The sequence below is a fragment of the Periplaneta americana genome, chromosome 3, assembly GCF_040183065.1.
Source record: "Periplaneta americana isolate PAMFEO1 chromosome 3, P.americana_PAMFEO1_priV1, whole genome shotgun sequence".
Taxonomy (NCBI): Eukaryota; Metazoa; Arthropoda; class Insecta; order Blattodea; family Blattidae; genus Periplaneta; species Periplaneta americana.
Window position 1 is genome coordinate 101,921,955 of NC_091119.1, and position 16,327 is coordinate 101,938,281.

The 16,327-nt window shown below is 34.7% G+C and overlaps 1 protein-coding gene across 6 annotated transcripts in view; it reads right to left on the bottom strand.

Moving 5' to 3' along the window:
- Positions 1-16,327, bottom strand: part of LOC138696338 (CD2 antigen cytoplasmic tail-binding protein 2 homolog) — a 155,381-nt gene that overhangs the window by 93,537 nt on the left and 45,517 nt on the right. For 5 of the 6 annotated variants that reach the window (XM_069821146.1, XM_069821145.1, XM_069821148.1 and 2 more), the window contains one exon: positions 6,473-6,683. In XM_069821146.1, coding sequence (XP_069677247.1) covers positions 6,473-6,683 — 211 coding nt within the window. Of the gene's footprint in view, positions 1-630; positions 4,602-6,472; positions 6,684-16,327 lie in introns of those variants that run through there. The other variant, XM_069821149.1, reaches the window with a different exon arrangement.

Below are 16,327 nucleotides of genomic sequence, written 5' to 3' on the forward strand. Positions count from 1 at the left end.
CTTTTATGTCAGAGACGTTGCCTATTATTCAAGGCGTTCTATCTGAACTTGAGAACGTATACGGTATAACTTGAACGTCGTAGCAACAGATGGCGGTCTGTACGGTCTGTGTGCTACCATAACCTCTTTCGAACTGTGTTTTGCGCGGGCAAGTCGTACGCAGGATATTTGTTATCATCGGTTCCGTACGGCAACATTCCACAATACAAATCAAATGCTCCGTGTCCATGTTGACCTTCGAAGTTAATGTCAACAAATACTGTATGTAAGTAATCGTCTTAACCCTCTCCCCATATCCCGCCAGTAAGAAAAAAACTCACCTCAGTACGTGTTTTCAAACAGTTCACATTCCTGCCACTACCGGCGTTACGGTACGTATTGGTAAGTACTCTTCTGAATGAACGCCATACTTGCCACGCAACTTCTCTGGCACATAGGTAATACGCCTCTGCGGAAATGTAGAAAGATTGAATTCTCTAGGCTCATCGGCTAGCCACATGACGACATACAGCAAGCCATGACACACTTTGAACTGAACATGCAATATAGTACATGATGATAGTAAAGAGAGAGGGCCTGGAACTGACGTCGTTATATTCTGTTCACAGTTATAGAAAATATTTAACTTCAATTTCTAAAGCTGGCTTAAGAGAGAGAGAGAGAGAGAGAGAGAGAGAGAGAGAGAGAGTAATTCTTTTAAAAATAAAAGTAAACATAAAACTGGGGATTCCAACCCTATGTCTGTAAAACACAGTAGTTCAGAGTTTGGGTCGGGTGTCAGGTAAGTCAAAATACCATTCTGTGTGCGACACAAAAATATTTTTATACGAAATCTTATGATAAAAGAAAAAGCATAGATTGTAGCAGAGATAATTTGTATTTGCAAGCCATACTATGGGGTGGAAATGGCAAATCGACTTGCCAGGCAGCATAACTTATTCACACTTCAACTGATCAGTTAAATTGTGACGACACTTTTGTGAATTTACATATTTCCCCGATATTTACAATATTTTTATGTACATATTTCGCACTTTGATATTACATAAAAATCCAGGGCCTACTAATAACAACAATATAACATTGGAGAACAATGAAAAAACACAGTCTAAAATAAAATTGAATCAACATAGAAAAGAAAATAAAGTGAGTGTACTTGATATCCATTAAATGGAGTTACTACACATCCCAAACTTGTATTTTTATTACCTACCAGAAATATATATTAGATATACTGCCCTTGCCTCACTTCCTGAGCTGTTTCTTTGTGGGGCGAGATGCAGAGGGGGGGAGTAGGAGGTACTGGGTACCGTATGTGCCTACTACCCTACATTCAATACATCGGCCTTTTCAGGATTCCTTTCGTCAGCTATGGAGCAAGATCAGCCATGGACAAGCGACTGTATAGGCTATCCTCCCACAAAACAGATATGTCCTCATCAATTCCTGTAACTAAACACTAATACCAGTGGTACACTACAGTCTCTACTCGAGATTATCGACCTAATCACGATTACAGTTATCACGTGTTTCTCAAACTTTTTCCACCGCGAAATCCCTTTTAATCTAAAGTGTAATAGCAGAATCCTTGTAATATTTTATTAATATTTAATAATTAACAGACAAGTGAAAGCTAGTATCTCAATAATTCTGTTCAGTAGGACTAATGTATTTGCTTTTTAAGCCTGCAATCTGGTTTTATGGCAGAAAGTTGTAGTCTCATTTCTACTGTACTTCTGCATTTTGTCTTTTCGATATTTTGTTTTAGTGAACACATACGCAGAGAATCCAGTAATGAAAGTGATGAGTATTTTGGGTATTTTCCGTTTTAGATGTTCATTAAACATTATTATTAAGCATATTCTTGGGTTATTATTATTATTATTATTATTATTATTATTATTATTATTATTATTATTATTGGTGGTGGTTTCATGTTATTATTGATTCATATTTTCGTAACATTTATATATTTTTATAGTATCCACTAAGTATAAAATAGCTACCAGAGCAGCCCAGTCGGCTAAGGTGCTTGCCTATCGATCTTGAGTTGCGCTCGAGCGCGGGTTCGATTCCCGCTTGGGCTGATTATCTGGTTGGATTTTTTCCCCGAGGTTTTCCCCAACCGTAAGGCGAATGTCAGGTAATCTTTGACGAATCCCCGACCTTATCTCGCCAAATACTATTTCGCTATCATCAATCCCATCGGTAGTAGTTGATACAATGTCGTTAAATAACCAAGTAAAAAAGTATAAAATAAAATTTAAATTCACATAGGGCTCACGGAACCCCGGAACATACTTTGAGAAATGCTGCTCTATGGTAATTCAGCAGTTGTCCAGACTGAACGAAGAGTGGCCTAGTGTGTACATACATTTTAGGAAATCGCCATCAGAGATAATAGCGATAGTGGTAACCACGATTACAGTATCCAGTATCATAAACAGTAAAAACCCCTGTACTGGCATAGGATGTTTTCAGAACATGTAATATGCTGCCGTGCCGCACGCTGCAGCTGACGTGCCAGTCCGTGCAGACCAAAGAGGCGTGGTTATAAGCACTAGGGAACTCTCGGTTCAGGACGTGAGACACGGGCAGTAGAATTTATTCTAAATCCAATAATAATTACGAATATACCGGTGTGACATATCTATCAACATCAACTCCTGATATTATAAATGTATAAACAAAGAATCTGTACAACACACTACAAAACCTGACGCTTGACAATGATCTCGAAATATAAAGCAAGGCATACAGATAAGTAACAAACAATTTAGAAATAAAGTATAAGAACATTTTTATTAGGTTAATATAGATGTAAATATTCTCAAACGTTCAAAATAGGAAACAGGCTTCTATCATACAAAATTCATAATTAGAAAGCATATATAAGACGTTTTTGTGAAATGGAAAGAGATTTAAGCAAAAAGAAGAGATGTACAACCATCCAGAAAACACTAAGCACAATTACATATATTCCACCTAATGTCTTCATGACTACAAATTAAATACATCATATTTGCTTGAAATAATAATCTCCGTACCGAATTTTGACCACGTAATTGTATACTCGTACATTACGAATTATTTTTCATTCTTCATTTGAATTAGTTGAAATGAAATCAATTAATCCACAATATGTTGCTTGTATATACATCTTGATTACATAACTTTTAACACATATAACTTCGGAAAACATATTACAGTATATGTCTTTCACGTGTTAATAAGGTACCATAAAATTTAACACGTGAAAGACATATAATATGTTTTTCAAAGTTGTCTGTATTACTTTAGTAAGCGAAATAAGAACAGGATTTCATTCCAACAAAAAAATTAAACATCAATTAAAAGCTAAATAATTATTTCAAATAATTTGTTGCAATTCATGTTAAGGCCTGAGGGAAAACCATCAATAATAATGCATCTTATGATAAAAATGGTAAGTTCTATATAAATTACACATTGCGCTGAGATTTTATGCTTCTGACAGTATTTAAGGTAGAATAAAACAAATTTTAACACAAACATGCTAAGAACAACCATTAAGAAAAACGACACGTGTGATAAATCCAAATAAATATCTCAATAAATAACCAAAGAAATAGGTTTTAGAAAAACTAACTTTATGTATGCCTTTTACAAAGGTGCAAAATTATCTTATGTATGAATTTTCACATTGATTTTTAAGAAAAGGAGATACAATTATTTTATACTTTTAACATACCCTAGCTCTTAAATGAAACAAGGATATACAGCGTGGACTGTAAGAAATGTTATTATTTTCAGAGGGTTATTCTTTGAGATACTTCAAACAAAAACGTTTAACACAATTTTGCTCGTTTTTTTTTGCTTCATAGTGTGTTTTGGGAAAGTCATTGACTTAATTTCCAGTACGCTCAGTCAGTTTAAGAGAGCAGTGTATTGCGATGATAAAGGATTGAAGGAATTTTACATTTGTCCTTTAAATGTGCAGAACTTTTATTTGAACAAATGTAACATTTCGTTCTAAAAAGGAATTTAAAAATATTACATTTGTTCAAATCAAATTTTTGCACATTTAAAGGACGAAACTAAAATACTTTTAATAATTTATTATCAAAATCAGACAGCAGAGTTTAGGTCCCTACACAACGACATGACGTCACGTCCCTTTCTTACAAAGGGAGCATAACAATGAGTTCAATTACCTCCTTGCAACTGATGTACACCTATAGTACAGGCAGAATCAATAGGCGGGTTTTTGGTTTGGTACGGAAACAACTCACTCCACACTTTCTCTAGCGGTTTATGACCTGAACAAAGAGACCTTTCTGTCGCTCCATTCGAATGTTAGTTATTGACAAGTGCTTGTCTGTGATACTACTGTGCTAAGATTGTTCGTAACTAAATTTATTCAGGTTACTTTTGACATGATATAATTCAAATAGAGTCCCCTGCCATGTCAACAATACGTTGCCAAATCCTTGGAAGATGATTGACTCCATCTACAGCATCATTTCTGGATATCTCTGTCACTGATCCAACTAAAGCTCTTTGGATACCAACTCTTGATTGATTGCCTTGCTTCCACCCAATCTTGTAATAGTTTGGTTACCCTAGCATTACAAAAAGCTTGTAAAGGCTCGTCTCCACTATTAAACATTTAACAACAACATGTTAAATGATTTACCATCAACATCCCAACATGTTGATTGATCATGTTAATGCTAATTTCATTTAACACTTTGTCCACACTGTTAAACATGTTAAACTTACAACACTGGGAAATTCTGATAACAGCCATGCCAGTTATCATGGATGTTACATTTTTACTATTTTCAAATTATATATATTGAAAATGAAGTGACTTTTGTCAGTTTTTATTATTAGAATCAATTTAGAATATCAGTATCATTTTACAGAAAAAAGTTGTTGAATAATATTTATTATTATTGCAGAAAATAAAGGAAAGGTTCCGTCACAGATGTTACAAGATTTGTGAACTCACTTCACACCTTATTAACAAAAAGTGTAAAACTCAGGTCTCTGCCTCAAGCAAAAGGAAATTCATTCTCATAGTGTCCATGTGAAAGCTATGCAAATCTCATGGCATCTAATTAGTTCACAAAAACATAATCGCTAAATATTTTATAGCTGTTTCTTCCATGTCACGGATGTTACACACATTTTGTCATGGATGTTACAGATGAGTTAATGTCCTTAATTTTTCAAGTTTCAAAACAACTGTGACATTTGTAAGTCAAAAAAATATTCACTTGAACTCTTAATTGTTATTAACTCAAACTACTGAAAATGAATGGCAGAAAGAATATAGTACAGAGTAAAAAGTTGATCCTGGAATTAACAGTGCAGACCCTCAAAACATTTCTTCAACAATAGCTCCTTGAAAAGCATACATTAACAGCTGATCTCTCTATGAGTAAATGCTGCAAACTTTAGGGAAACAAAACAGTACCTATTACCTAGCCAAGATAACTTAGATTCAATGTCCAAAAACTTGTAAAATATTTGGCCTTTTGAAAATAAAACATTAGATCATATTAATCTACTAATTATCAACATAATGTGTGAGAGGTCCGGGAGAAAAGTATACTTCACAAATTATTGAACCATTTACAAAACACCTCCCAACATAAAGATGTGGTAAATAAGTACAGTAGTGGCAAAAAAAAACCGGACCGACCCTTGTAGCTGATTTCAGAGCCTTGTTCACTCCAGAGTACGATAGACTGGTAACTAAGACTTTCGTGGTTCGAATCCTGCCTTGGAAGGAAACTTTTTTTTGTTCCTTATTCAAATTTATTCCCAATACTTTTCGATTGCAGCGATATTTTACTACTTAATTAACTTATTATTCCCAGAACATGAATTTTTACCAGCAATCGAAAAGTATTGGGAATAAATTTGAATAAGGAACAAAAAAAAAAGTTTCCTTCCGAGGCAGGATTCGAACCACGAAAGTCTTAGTTACCAGTCTATCGTGCTCTGGAGTGAACAAGACTCTGAAATCAGCTACAAGGGTAGGTCCGGTTTTTTTTGCCACTACTGTGCATAAGCAAGACAATGTTATTGTTAATACTACAGTACATTATTATTATTATTATTATTATTATTATTATTATTATTATTATTATTATTATAGTACAAGGCATTGTGATTTTACCCTCTTTGGTGATAACTGGTATTAGTTGTCAATACTGAAGAGACAGTCAAATCAGCAATTTAAGACCTGCTCTTAAATGATCCTCACTATGATATATGCTATTTTTTTTTAATTAGTGCCTCTAAACGTTTCAGACAGATCTTAAATACTGACACATATAAAAATTCTGATGGCTTACAGGAGTTGAACAAAAGAAAACACACGCACACTCACATGTGCATGTATGTACACACGAACACACTCCATCACTATCACTCTACTATTATTATAAATTTGAATGCCTGACTATGGGATTATAAATACCTTCGCTCTCTTTGTGTGCACTTCTGGATGTATCATCAACTCTATTTCCATTTTCTTCTCCTGTACCAGCACTAGATACTCCTTCCTTTTTCTTTTCAAGTCTTGCTTTTTCCTTTTCATCAAAGTCTTCAGCATACATATCCAATGCATCATCATAATTTATTGCTGATCTACTCTCTTTCTTGACATTTTTACGTTCTGAATCCTCAATCTGAAATGAACATAAATACAATAAATAATAATTACAAGTTACCAAAATTCTAAAAATAATAAAAGAAATATGTTTTATTTAACGACACACTCAACTGCCGAGGTTATATAAGGACCGTTGGTGTGTCAGAATTTTGTCCCACAACAGTTCTTTTACATGCCAATAAATCTACTGACATGAGCCTGTCACATTTAAGCAACCTCAGGCACAGAAAACCAGCACTCTACCGACTACATCACCAGGCCAACTCTTAAAATAATTAAAAAATGTATTTTCAACTAAAGTTTTTCCAAATATCCATTCCTTTTATGTAATATAATGTTTTATTTTAATTGACAGAGTTAAGGACATTCAGCCTTCTCTTCTACTCAATCAGTATGATATAAAATTAGTATATTGCTTAAAGTGTGCTTAAATGCGACAGGCTCATGTCAGTAGATTTACTGGCATGTAAAAGAACACCTGCGGGACAAAATTCCAGCACACCAGCGATGCTGATATAACCTCGGCAGTTGCGAGCATCGTTAAATAAAACATAACATTTAACATTTATAATATAATATAATAGCTACATAATACATCATTAATGTAATACAATAAATACAGTTTCTTTTGTCATTCCAAAATACCAATACAATAATTATGTAATAATAATAATAATAATAATAATAATAATAATCATTATTAAGCCTACAATATAATGAAATGATTAAACTCAATCATGATTACAATTATAACTTCAATTTGACTATGTTCGTAAGAAATTGCTTAGCCTATTCTTGGAAGTAGTTATTGTCTGGTAGTCCCTAATATTCTGAGTAGAGAATTCCATTGACGAGGGACTGAGACAATAGAAGAGGATGAATAGTAATAATAAAAATAATAATGGTTTTATTTAACCTGGCAGAGTTAAGGCCATAGAGCCTTCTCTAACATTGAACTCAACATTCTATGACGAGAAATTGCTAGGACTGGCTCTCCTGTGACTTGTGGTAGTGACTAGACTACCAAAAGGGCTCGGATTTCTATTTCTAAAAACTCTGGAAATATGTATGCACTTAGGCCATAAAAGCACTAAAATATAGCAAAAAAAATTGGAAATATGACGCAAAACAAGTTATTGGCTATTTTACAAAACTGTTTTCGTGAATATTAACTCCTTGTACTGGCCATAGCAGACTGTTCAGCCTATAAATATAGCAGGGCAAAAGACGGGTGAAAAATATCCAACGTCTGTCCTCTGCATGACAGCTATGTTAACAGGGTCACTGAATGTTATGGCAACAGTATAGTTAGAACCTCTTAAGTGTCACATGTTTGGGAGGGTGAAGAGGATGAAGGTGAGACCGATCAGCAACAATTTGACCATAATCCTAACATTCTTTTGTCCTCTGTATTTTGACAATTTACTGCTGGCGAATCCAGTTATCTTCAAACTTCATTTAACCACAAAATATTTCTAAAGAAAATAAATCTAAATAAATAGCCAAACGTAAACAAAATCTCTTGCCATTATTGACAAAAAACATGTTTGGAGAACTGTTAAGACTGTTGTAATGTAACTAAAAATATGCTTTTCTACCATTTTTGATCAAATATGACTTAATGCTAAAATATGGTAAAATATGGATTTTTATAAACAATAAACAATGATTTTTGGAGGAACTAAAAAATTCTGAACGGAAACTCAAAACACAATCTGGCTTCTTCCAGGATATTTATAAATTACAAAGTAAATACAATGTACAAACAACTGATAATATAGAAAAGCTTCTACTCTCAGTACAGCCACTTTCTCAGCCTGAAATTAAATGTGAAAATGATCTGATACAATACATCACTGTAAAATGTGACGTCGACCAATCAGTATTAAAATCATTAGCTATTGAAACCATATGTACAAGATATCCAATATCTGAATGGCTTCATATTTATACAGATGAATCTCTGCTTGATAAACATAGTAATGCTGGAGCAGGAATCTACAGTGACATTTTTAGCTTTTACATATCTCTTGGAACACTGTCCACTCATTATGATGGTGAATTAGAAGCCCTGAAACAGCTTTTTCATCACATACATAAATTTAACAAAGTGGTTATACTTAGTGATTATAAATCTGGACTCCAAGGACTAACATCAAGTCCTCCAGGAAACAGACTCGTAAGAGAAATTCTTTCTGCTCTTAAAATGCTACAAGGGCTCGTAAAGAGGTAGTTTTTCAATGGATACCCTCACACTGTGGAATAGTAGGTAATGAAAAAGCTGACTTCCTGGCCAAAAAAGGAACAAACATCAGACAAACTCAAAATAATACAATCTCTTTTCATGCCTCAAAAGTCAGGATCAAACACATAGTTCAGTCCTTTTGTAAACAGGAATTCCTGAAGAAAAGCGAAGGCAAACCTTGGAACATTCTGCTAGAGCTAGACAGTAATAACATCCCAGATTTACCACGAAAAAAAGGCTGTTGCTATATTTTGTTTAACAACTGGACATGATTGTCTCGCCTCTCATCTACATCGAATTAATATCTACCAGCATCCACAGTACACCCTCTGTAGAAATCAGAACTCCATCATGGATAAAGAACATTTGCTACAATTCCCAGCAATAAAGAAATTAGATGCTGATTTACCATCACAGCTCACCAAATACTATTGGGACGCCCGCAGGAGAATGGAAGAAATCTAAGATCCTTAGTATTGGCCAACAACAACATAATCAATAAACACTGTGACATGTTTAAAAAAAGCTAGAAATATGTTTAATTTAACTTAAGCTTATAAAATGAGACTGGGATAAAAATATGACTTGTCACAGAAATCCAATCCCTATTCATAAATACTAAGCTTGGAATTATTATGGGTGAGAGGTACGACATTTCAGAATATTCTTTTCAGGAGGTGTGAGATGAATCTGATGTTTCATTCCCAAACAACTAGAGCACAGACTTTCCAATCCAGGCAATCTAAGTAAAATTTGTAATGAGCAATGATGATGATGTATCAAGTTTTTCCAGAATATTCCTTTTTCCTGTGCTGTCATTCCACCACTGCTTCATAATTCACACAGTCATCCAGAAATCAATGGAAATCTATTACATTGTACCCATAATTTTTCCAGGAGACCAATGCCATGAGATTTTTGTGATAAATGATCTATGGAAGAAATCCCTGATAGCTAGCACTACTTGAGTTGTCAGTTATGGTACATTGAGAAACACAAAGTGAACCTACTTTACTCTACACAGATTAAAGCCTCCTTCACACAGCAACAGTTCTCTCATGACAGTTGCTATAGTCCACTCTCATGATGGGAAGTGTTTATACGAGACTCAGAATGAGACCATACTATCATAAGAAAATGTTAGAAGTGGGAATGGTTGAAGCCATGGCCAGAATTGTTAAATTAAGGGAATCATCAAGACCCAAAAAAAAAAAAAATAAAAAATAAAAAAAATAAATAAATAAATAAATAAATAAATAAATAAATAAATAAATAAATAAATAAATAAATAAATAAATAAATAAATAAATTTCTATTTTTTACATTTTATGACAGTATGGTTCATTCTGCTTAATATGGTATTTGGTTTATGAAAATATTCGAATATTTAATATTTTAAATGTTTTTTAAAAAATATTAGTGTATTTATGTTTCAGAGAAAAAAAATTATCACTTTTCACAAAAAAATTATTATCTCAGGAACTAAAATTGTCTTAGAAGGCTGTGGTTCGGCTTGTTTTATAGTAAAATTAATGCTTCATAAAGTCTGTGTTTTAAGATCTTGTCCATTCTGATTTGCTAAAAAAATGTTGTTGTCTAGTGCCTTGCATCTGGCAATGAAGCCATTAGCAGTATTAGCTAAAAAAATGTTTGAGAGGAAGAACTCAGAATACTAATGAATCATTCAATAACGTTGTTGGGTATCGAGTCCCAAAAATGGGTTTGTTGATATAATCGTCACCTGAATGCAAGAACTAGGTAACTTGATTCTTCCTATTTTGAGATATTGCCTATTTACTTACATATTGCACTAAGGAATATGTCTCGTTTTCTTTTACTTATTTGTTACAGTGGAAAATAGATGTCGCTGGTATCGTTTGATCGGTTACCTAGTTCTTGGATTACATTCTGTGCGATTTTTGCTATGCTATGATAACTAAAAAACGCAAATTTCGAGTTACCTAGTTCTTACATTCAGGTGACGATATCATCGTTGGAACTTGGTGTACTAGATGCTATACTCACATTTAATGATGAATACACTGCAAGAATACAGGCGTTCAGGGATCGGTATTCAAATAGGATACAATACCTCAAAAAACATGGCGGATGAGATAGATGTAACAAACACAACCTAGGAGGCAAGATCCAAGAGAAGGGGGGCAGTATTAGGTGAGCAGGATAGGAAGAAGACAAGGACCACCAACCAGAAGGGTTTTAAAACATTTTTTCTGTAATAGGTGAATTTTTATAGAAATTTTTACTTGAAACATGATTTACTTAAAACTACATTTTTCAACATAAATGACCTGTTTTCTCAGAAACTACTAGGTCTATCTGCATGAAATTTTTACGATACATTTCAGGTAACAGTGTGATGATATGGAATTCCTTTGATTGAGTTTTCTGTAATAGTTTATTAAAAAAATAATAATAAAAAAATAAATAAAATGTCTAATTCTTGTTTTTAATTTTAGAAGTTTATAAAAAAAATATTGTTTTTCTATTAGATATTTTATCATCAAAACGAATCAGTGCACTCAGAAGGAATGCATAAAAATCCTGTAAAATATCACATTTCTATACCTAGTATGTTCTGTGATAACGGGTCATTAATATTGCTGTTTTAACATTAGTGAGATAGGGCTTGACGACTCCCTTTAATAAAAGTGAAAAAATAAATATAAGAAACAGAAAATAAAAGTGTGGGTTAGGAAGTGGATAGGGAGAAGTGAAAAGTGTGCTTGATGCTTTCAGCACTCTTATGTTAGAGGTGACAAATGAAGATTCAAAATCGTTTTGCAATTTCGTTGAAAATATTCAGTTCATAGTAATTTACAGCAGAAAATTGTATTATACACCATATTAGTGTGGTGTATAATTTAATACATTATTAATTATTAGTAAAAGTTCTTGTATAGTATTGTGGAATATAAAGTTACAACTCTACTGTTGTAAGTATGGAGTAATAAAGTACAAATGTACAAGAAATCTTTGTGACTAATAACTGTTACAGCTCAATACACTTGTAATGTATTAGACCATACTTTTGTAGAATAGGGTCCATGTTGGATGCTGGCCGAAAGCTGGCCTCTTCATTGCACTTTTGGTCGTCCAAGGTCTCGCTTCCCACAAGGATTGTAGTGAAATAGCCTCTGAGGCAGCCTGTTATTGGGCGTCCGTGATACATGTTCATACCCGTTGTTTCTGTATGTTGATATGGTATCAGTGATGCAGTTATGTTTAATTCATTACTGTTGTCGACATTCCATTTGTGATCATTAGGCCTGTGACATTGGAGCATGTTTACAGTGAAAGGAAGCCAATTCACTACATGATATACACGGAGTATGCAAGTGTATGTGTGTATGGAGACGACACAACCGCCGCGGTACAGTTCATTCAAGTATGATACAAACTGTCGTGAAGTGTAGTGCGCTCCGCAGTATGGCTCAGAAGGAAAGAAACACGTCTTGGAAACTAGAATATTTAGTTTCAGAGTATGGTGCAGATGTATTTTGCATTCTAAATAGCAATCTGTATTGTAAACTTTGCAATGTCAGCATTATGTCTGCTAAAAACAAGGAATATAATGTTCAAAGGCACATAAGTACAATGAAACACAAACGGCTGGAACAGTAAATGTGCAGAAGGACCGTATATTAAATTCAACATTTTATGAAGACATGTGTAAAGCATTTATACCTGCCGACAAACCATTTAACAAACTCGCAAATACGGCATTCCGCGAGTTTTTACAGAAATACACTAGAAGAGAAATTCCACATCAGACTACGTTACTGAAGTAATATGTCGAGAAAATTTACAACACATGCATTACTGAGATCAGGTGTAAACTAACAAACCAACACATATGGTGTCAATTGATGAGACGACGGATGCTGTTGGACGGCATGTAGTTAATGTGATTGTTGGGGGCCTGGATCCAGAAGGCCCTGCTGGATCATACCTACTGTCGTGTGATGTGATAAATGCTGTGAACAATTGAGGCGCACAGTTCCAAAACCCTCTAAATCCACTTTTTCACCAAAATTATTTTTTATCTCTTTATAGTAAGAATTAATGCACTCTATTGACCTATATATCAATAATGTTCAAAAGAGCTCTACATATAGTGAAAAAATTCATTTGAAAAATAGTTACTATTCCAATATCCTCTAAATCCAATCTCTTACTTACTTACTTACAAATGGCTTTTAAGGAACCCGAAGGTTCATTGCCGCCCTCACATAAGCCCGCCATCGGTCCCTATCCTGTGCAAGATTAATCCAGTCTCTATCATCATATCCCACCTCCCTCAAATCCATTTTAATATTATCCTCCCATCTATGTCTCGGCCTCCCTAAAGGTCTTTTTCCCTCCGGTCTCCCAACTAACACTCTATATGCATTACTGGATTCGCCCATACGTGCTACATGCCCTGCCCATCTCAAACATCTGGATTTAATGTTCCTAATTATGTCAGGTGAAGAATACAATGCGTGCAGTTCTGCATTGTGTAACTTTCTTCATTCTCCTGTAACTTCATCCCTCTTAGCCCCAAATATTTTCCTAAGCACCTTATTCTCAAACACCCTTAACCTATATTCCTCTCTCAGAGTGAGAGTCCAAGTTTCACAACCATACAGAAAAACCAGTAATATAACTGTTTTATAAATTCTAACTTTCAGATTTTTGGGCAGCAGACTGGATGATAAGAGCTTCTTAACCGAATAATAACACGCATTTCCCATATTTATTCTGCGTTTAATTTCCTCCCGAGTGTCATTTATATTTGTTACTGTTGCTCCAAGATATTTGAATTTTTCCACCTCTTCGAAGGATAAATCTCCAATATTTATATTTCCATTTCGTACAATATTCTGGTCACGAGACATAATCATATACTTTGTCTTTTCGTGATTTATTTTCGAACCGATCGCTTTACTTGCTTCAAGTAAAATTTCCGTGTTTTCCCTAATCGTTTGTGTATTTTCTCCTAACATATTCACGTCATCCGCATAGACAAGAAGCTGATGTATCCCGTTCAATTCCAAACCCTCTCTGTTATCCTGAACTTTCCTAATGGCATATTCTAAAGCGAAGTTAAAAAGTAAAGGTGATAGTAATCCAATCTCTACTTTTCCAAAATCCTCTAAATACCATGCGACTTTTCCAATATTCTCTATAACCAGTATTTATTTTTTGCATATTCTAGTAGTGTAGACCTACTGATTGTGAGATCTGGCACTTGGTATGCCTTATCATGTTTTCCCGCAGGTAGAGTCTTTGGTAGATTAGAAAAAGAATAAGGAAAATAAATACGATCACTGATTCTTCTGAATACATCAGAATTTATGTAGAAGAAGGAACTGTTAAGAAGCTAGTATATGATGTTCCTGTCAACAGCTGGAAGGAAAGGAGTGACACAGGTGCTGAAAGCATTTTCAACTTAGCCCCTTCTAAGAGAATTTTCTTCAAAAAGGGAAGTCAGGTGTATTAGTGAGAGGAGAATGCCACTATCGTAACGATTTTGGAGTTTACCGAAGTCTTTTGAAACGAGGAGAAGCGATCCATGACTTGCAGTTGCAAAGAAAACAGTTTGGGGTGGCAGTAATAAAGGAGAAAATTCAAGATATTGATAAACTTTTTTCAAAATATTTCGGTCCTTTGTGGAAAACAAACAACGATCTGGAATTTTATGCCCATCTCATCAATGAAAATGGAGAGCAAGCAGAGGAAGCAGAAGAAGACGAAGGAAACATTTTGGTTACCTAAATCTGTGCTTCATTGGCTGGTCATGATAATATCTTTGAAAAATATTGGAGTGAAAGAGGTCAAATGACTTTACTGTCAAAAGCCTGGCATTAGAAAACAACAACAACAACAACATTTTGGTCACCTGAAGCTGTAGGAGTAAATGTCAATTTATAAAATGATGGTTCAAAGTAAACCCTGGACTGAGTTCTATTTTTTATTGCTGGAATTCCATTATGATATTTGTGATTATTGCATACATCTGGAGATATTTTTGGTCGATGAAAGTGACGACCTGAAGCTGTAGGAGCAAACGTGTATTTGTAAGGAGATTGTTCAAAGTAAATCCTGGACTGAATTCTATGTTCTTTATTGCTGGGATTCCATTGTGATATGTGTGATTGTTGCATACATTTGAAGATATTTTTCTCTTGGAATTCAGCTCAACAGTGTTCTATTAAGAGTTGAGTAATGATTACTTTCGTATGTATTCGAGCACGTAGCCCACCATATCCAAATTTGTAGCATGATTATAGGTTATTTTCTTTATTTTATTGGGTTATTTTACGACGCTGTATCAACATCTAGTTTATTTAGCGTCTGAATGAAATGAAGGTGATAATGCCGGTGAGTCCGGAGTCCAGCACCGAAAGTTACCCAGCATTTGCTCGTATTGGGTTGAGGGAAAACCCCGGAAAAAACCTCAACCAGGTAACTTGCCCGTACCGGGATTCGAAGCCGGGCCACCTGGTTTCACGGCCAGACGTGCTGACCGTTACTCCACAGGTGTGGACTATAGATTGTTTCTTGAGTAATTCTTTATCTTCAATCTGCATTCTTATTTACGTGAACAGTATAATAATCAATAATATCCTTGTAAAGCTTCTATAAAAAAATATGTTAGCTGAAATCTACTAAGGAAGAGACGAGTGAAGTGCTTTGTGTGGAGTGTGCCATTGTATATTTGCCGGCCTGGATGGCTCAAGCAGTAGGGGCACGGCATGTCTCTATCACTTGGTCCGAAAGGTTGTGGGTTCGAGTCCCGCCTTGGGCATGGGTGTTGTGTACGTACTAGTTTAAGAAAGCGGAAAACAGAGAAAGAGAAACGAAAAAGGGGGGAAAGAAAAAATGGATAAAGGGGAAAAAAACAAAGTAGAGTAAATTTCTACAAAAAAAAAGAAAAAAAAAGAAAAATATGGGGGCAGAAACATGGACATTACGACGAAATGAAGAGAAACAAATAAAAGCATTTGAAATGTGGATATGGAGAAGAATGGAGCATGTGAAGCGGACAGACAGAATAAGAAACGAAGCTGTGTTGGAAAGAGTGGATGAAGAAAGAATGATGCTGAAACTGATCAGAAAGAGAAAAAAGGAATTTTTTGGGTCACTGACAGAGAAGAAACTGTCTACTTAAGGATGCCATGGAAGGAATAGTGAACGGGAGAAAAGTTCAGGGCAGGAGAAGATATCAGATGATAGACGACATTATGATATACCGATGATATGCGGAGACCAAGAGGAAGGCAGAAAATAGGAACGATTGGAGAATGCTGGGTTTGCAGTGAAAGATCTGCGCATGGGCAGAACATTTATGATTGAATGAGTTGAAATCTTTGTTTTCATAGGCTTCATCTCGTGTCTAAAACTTGACATAT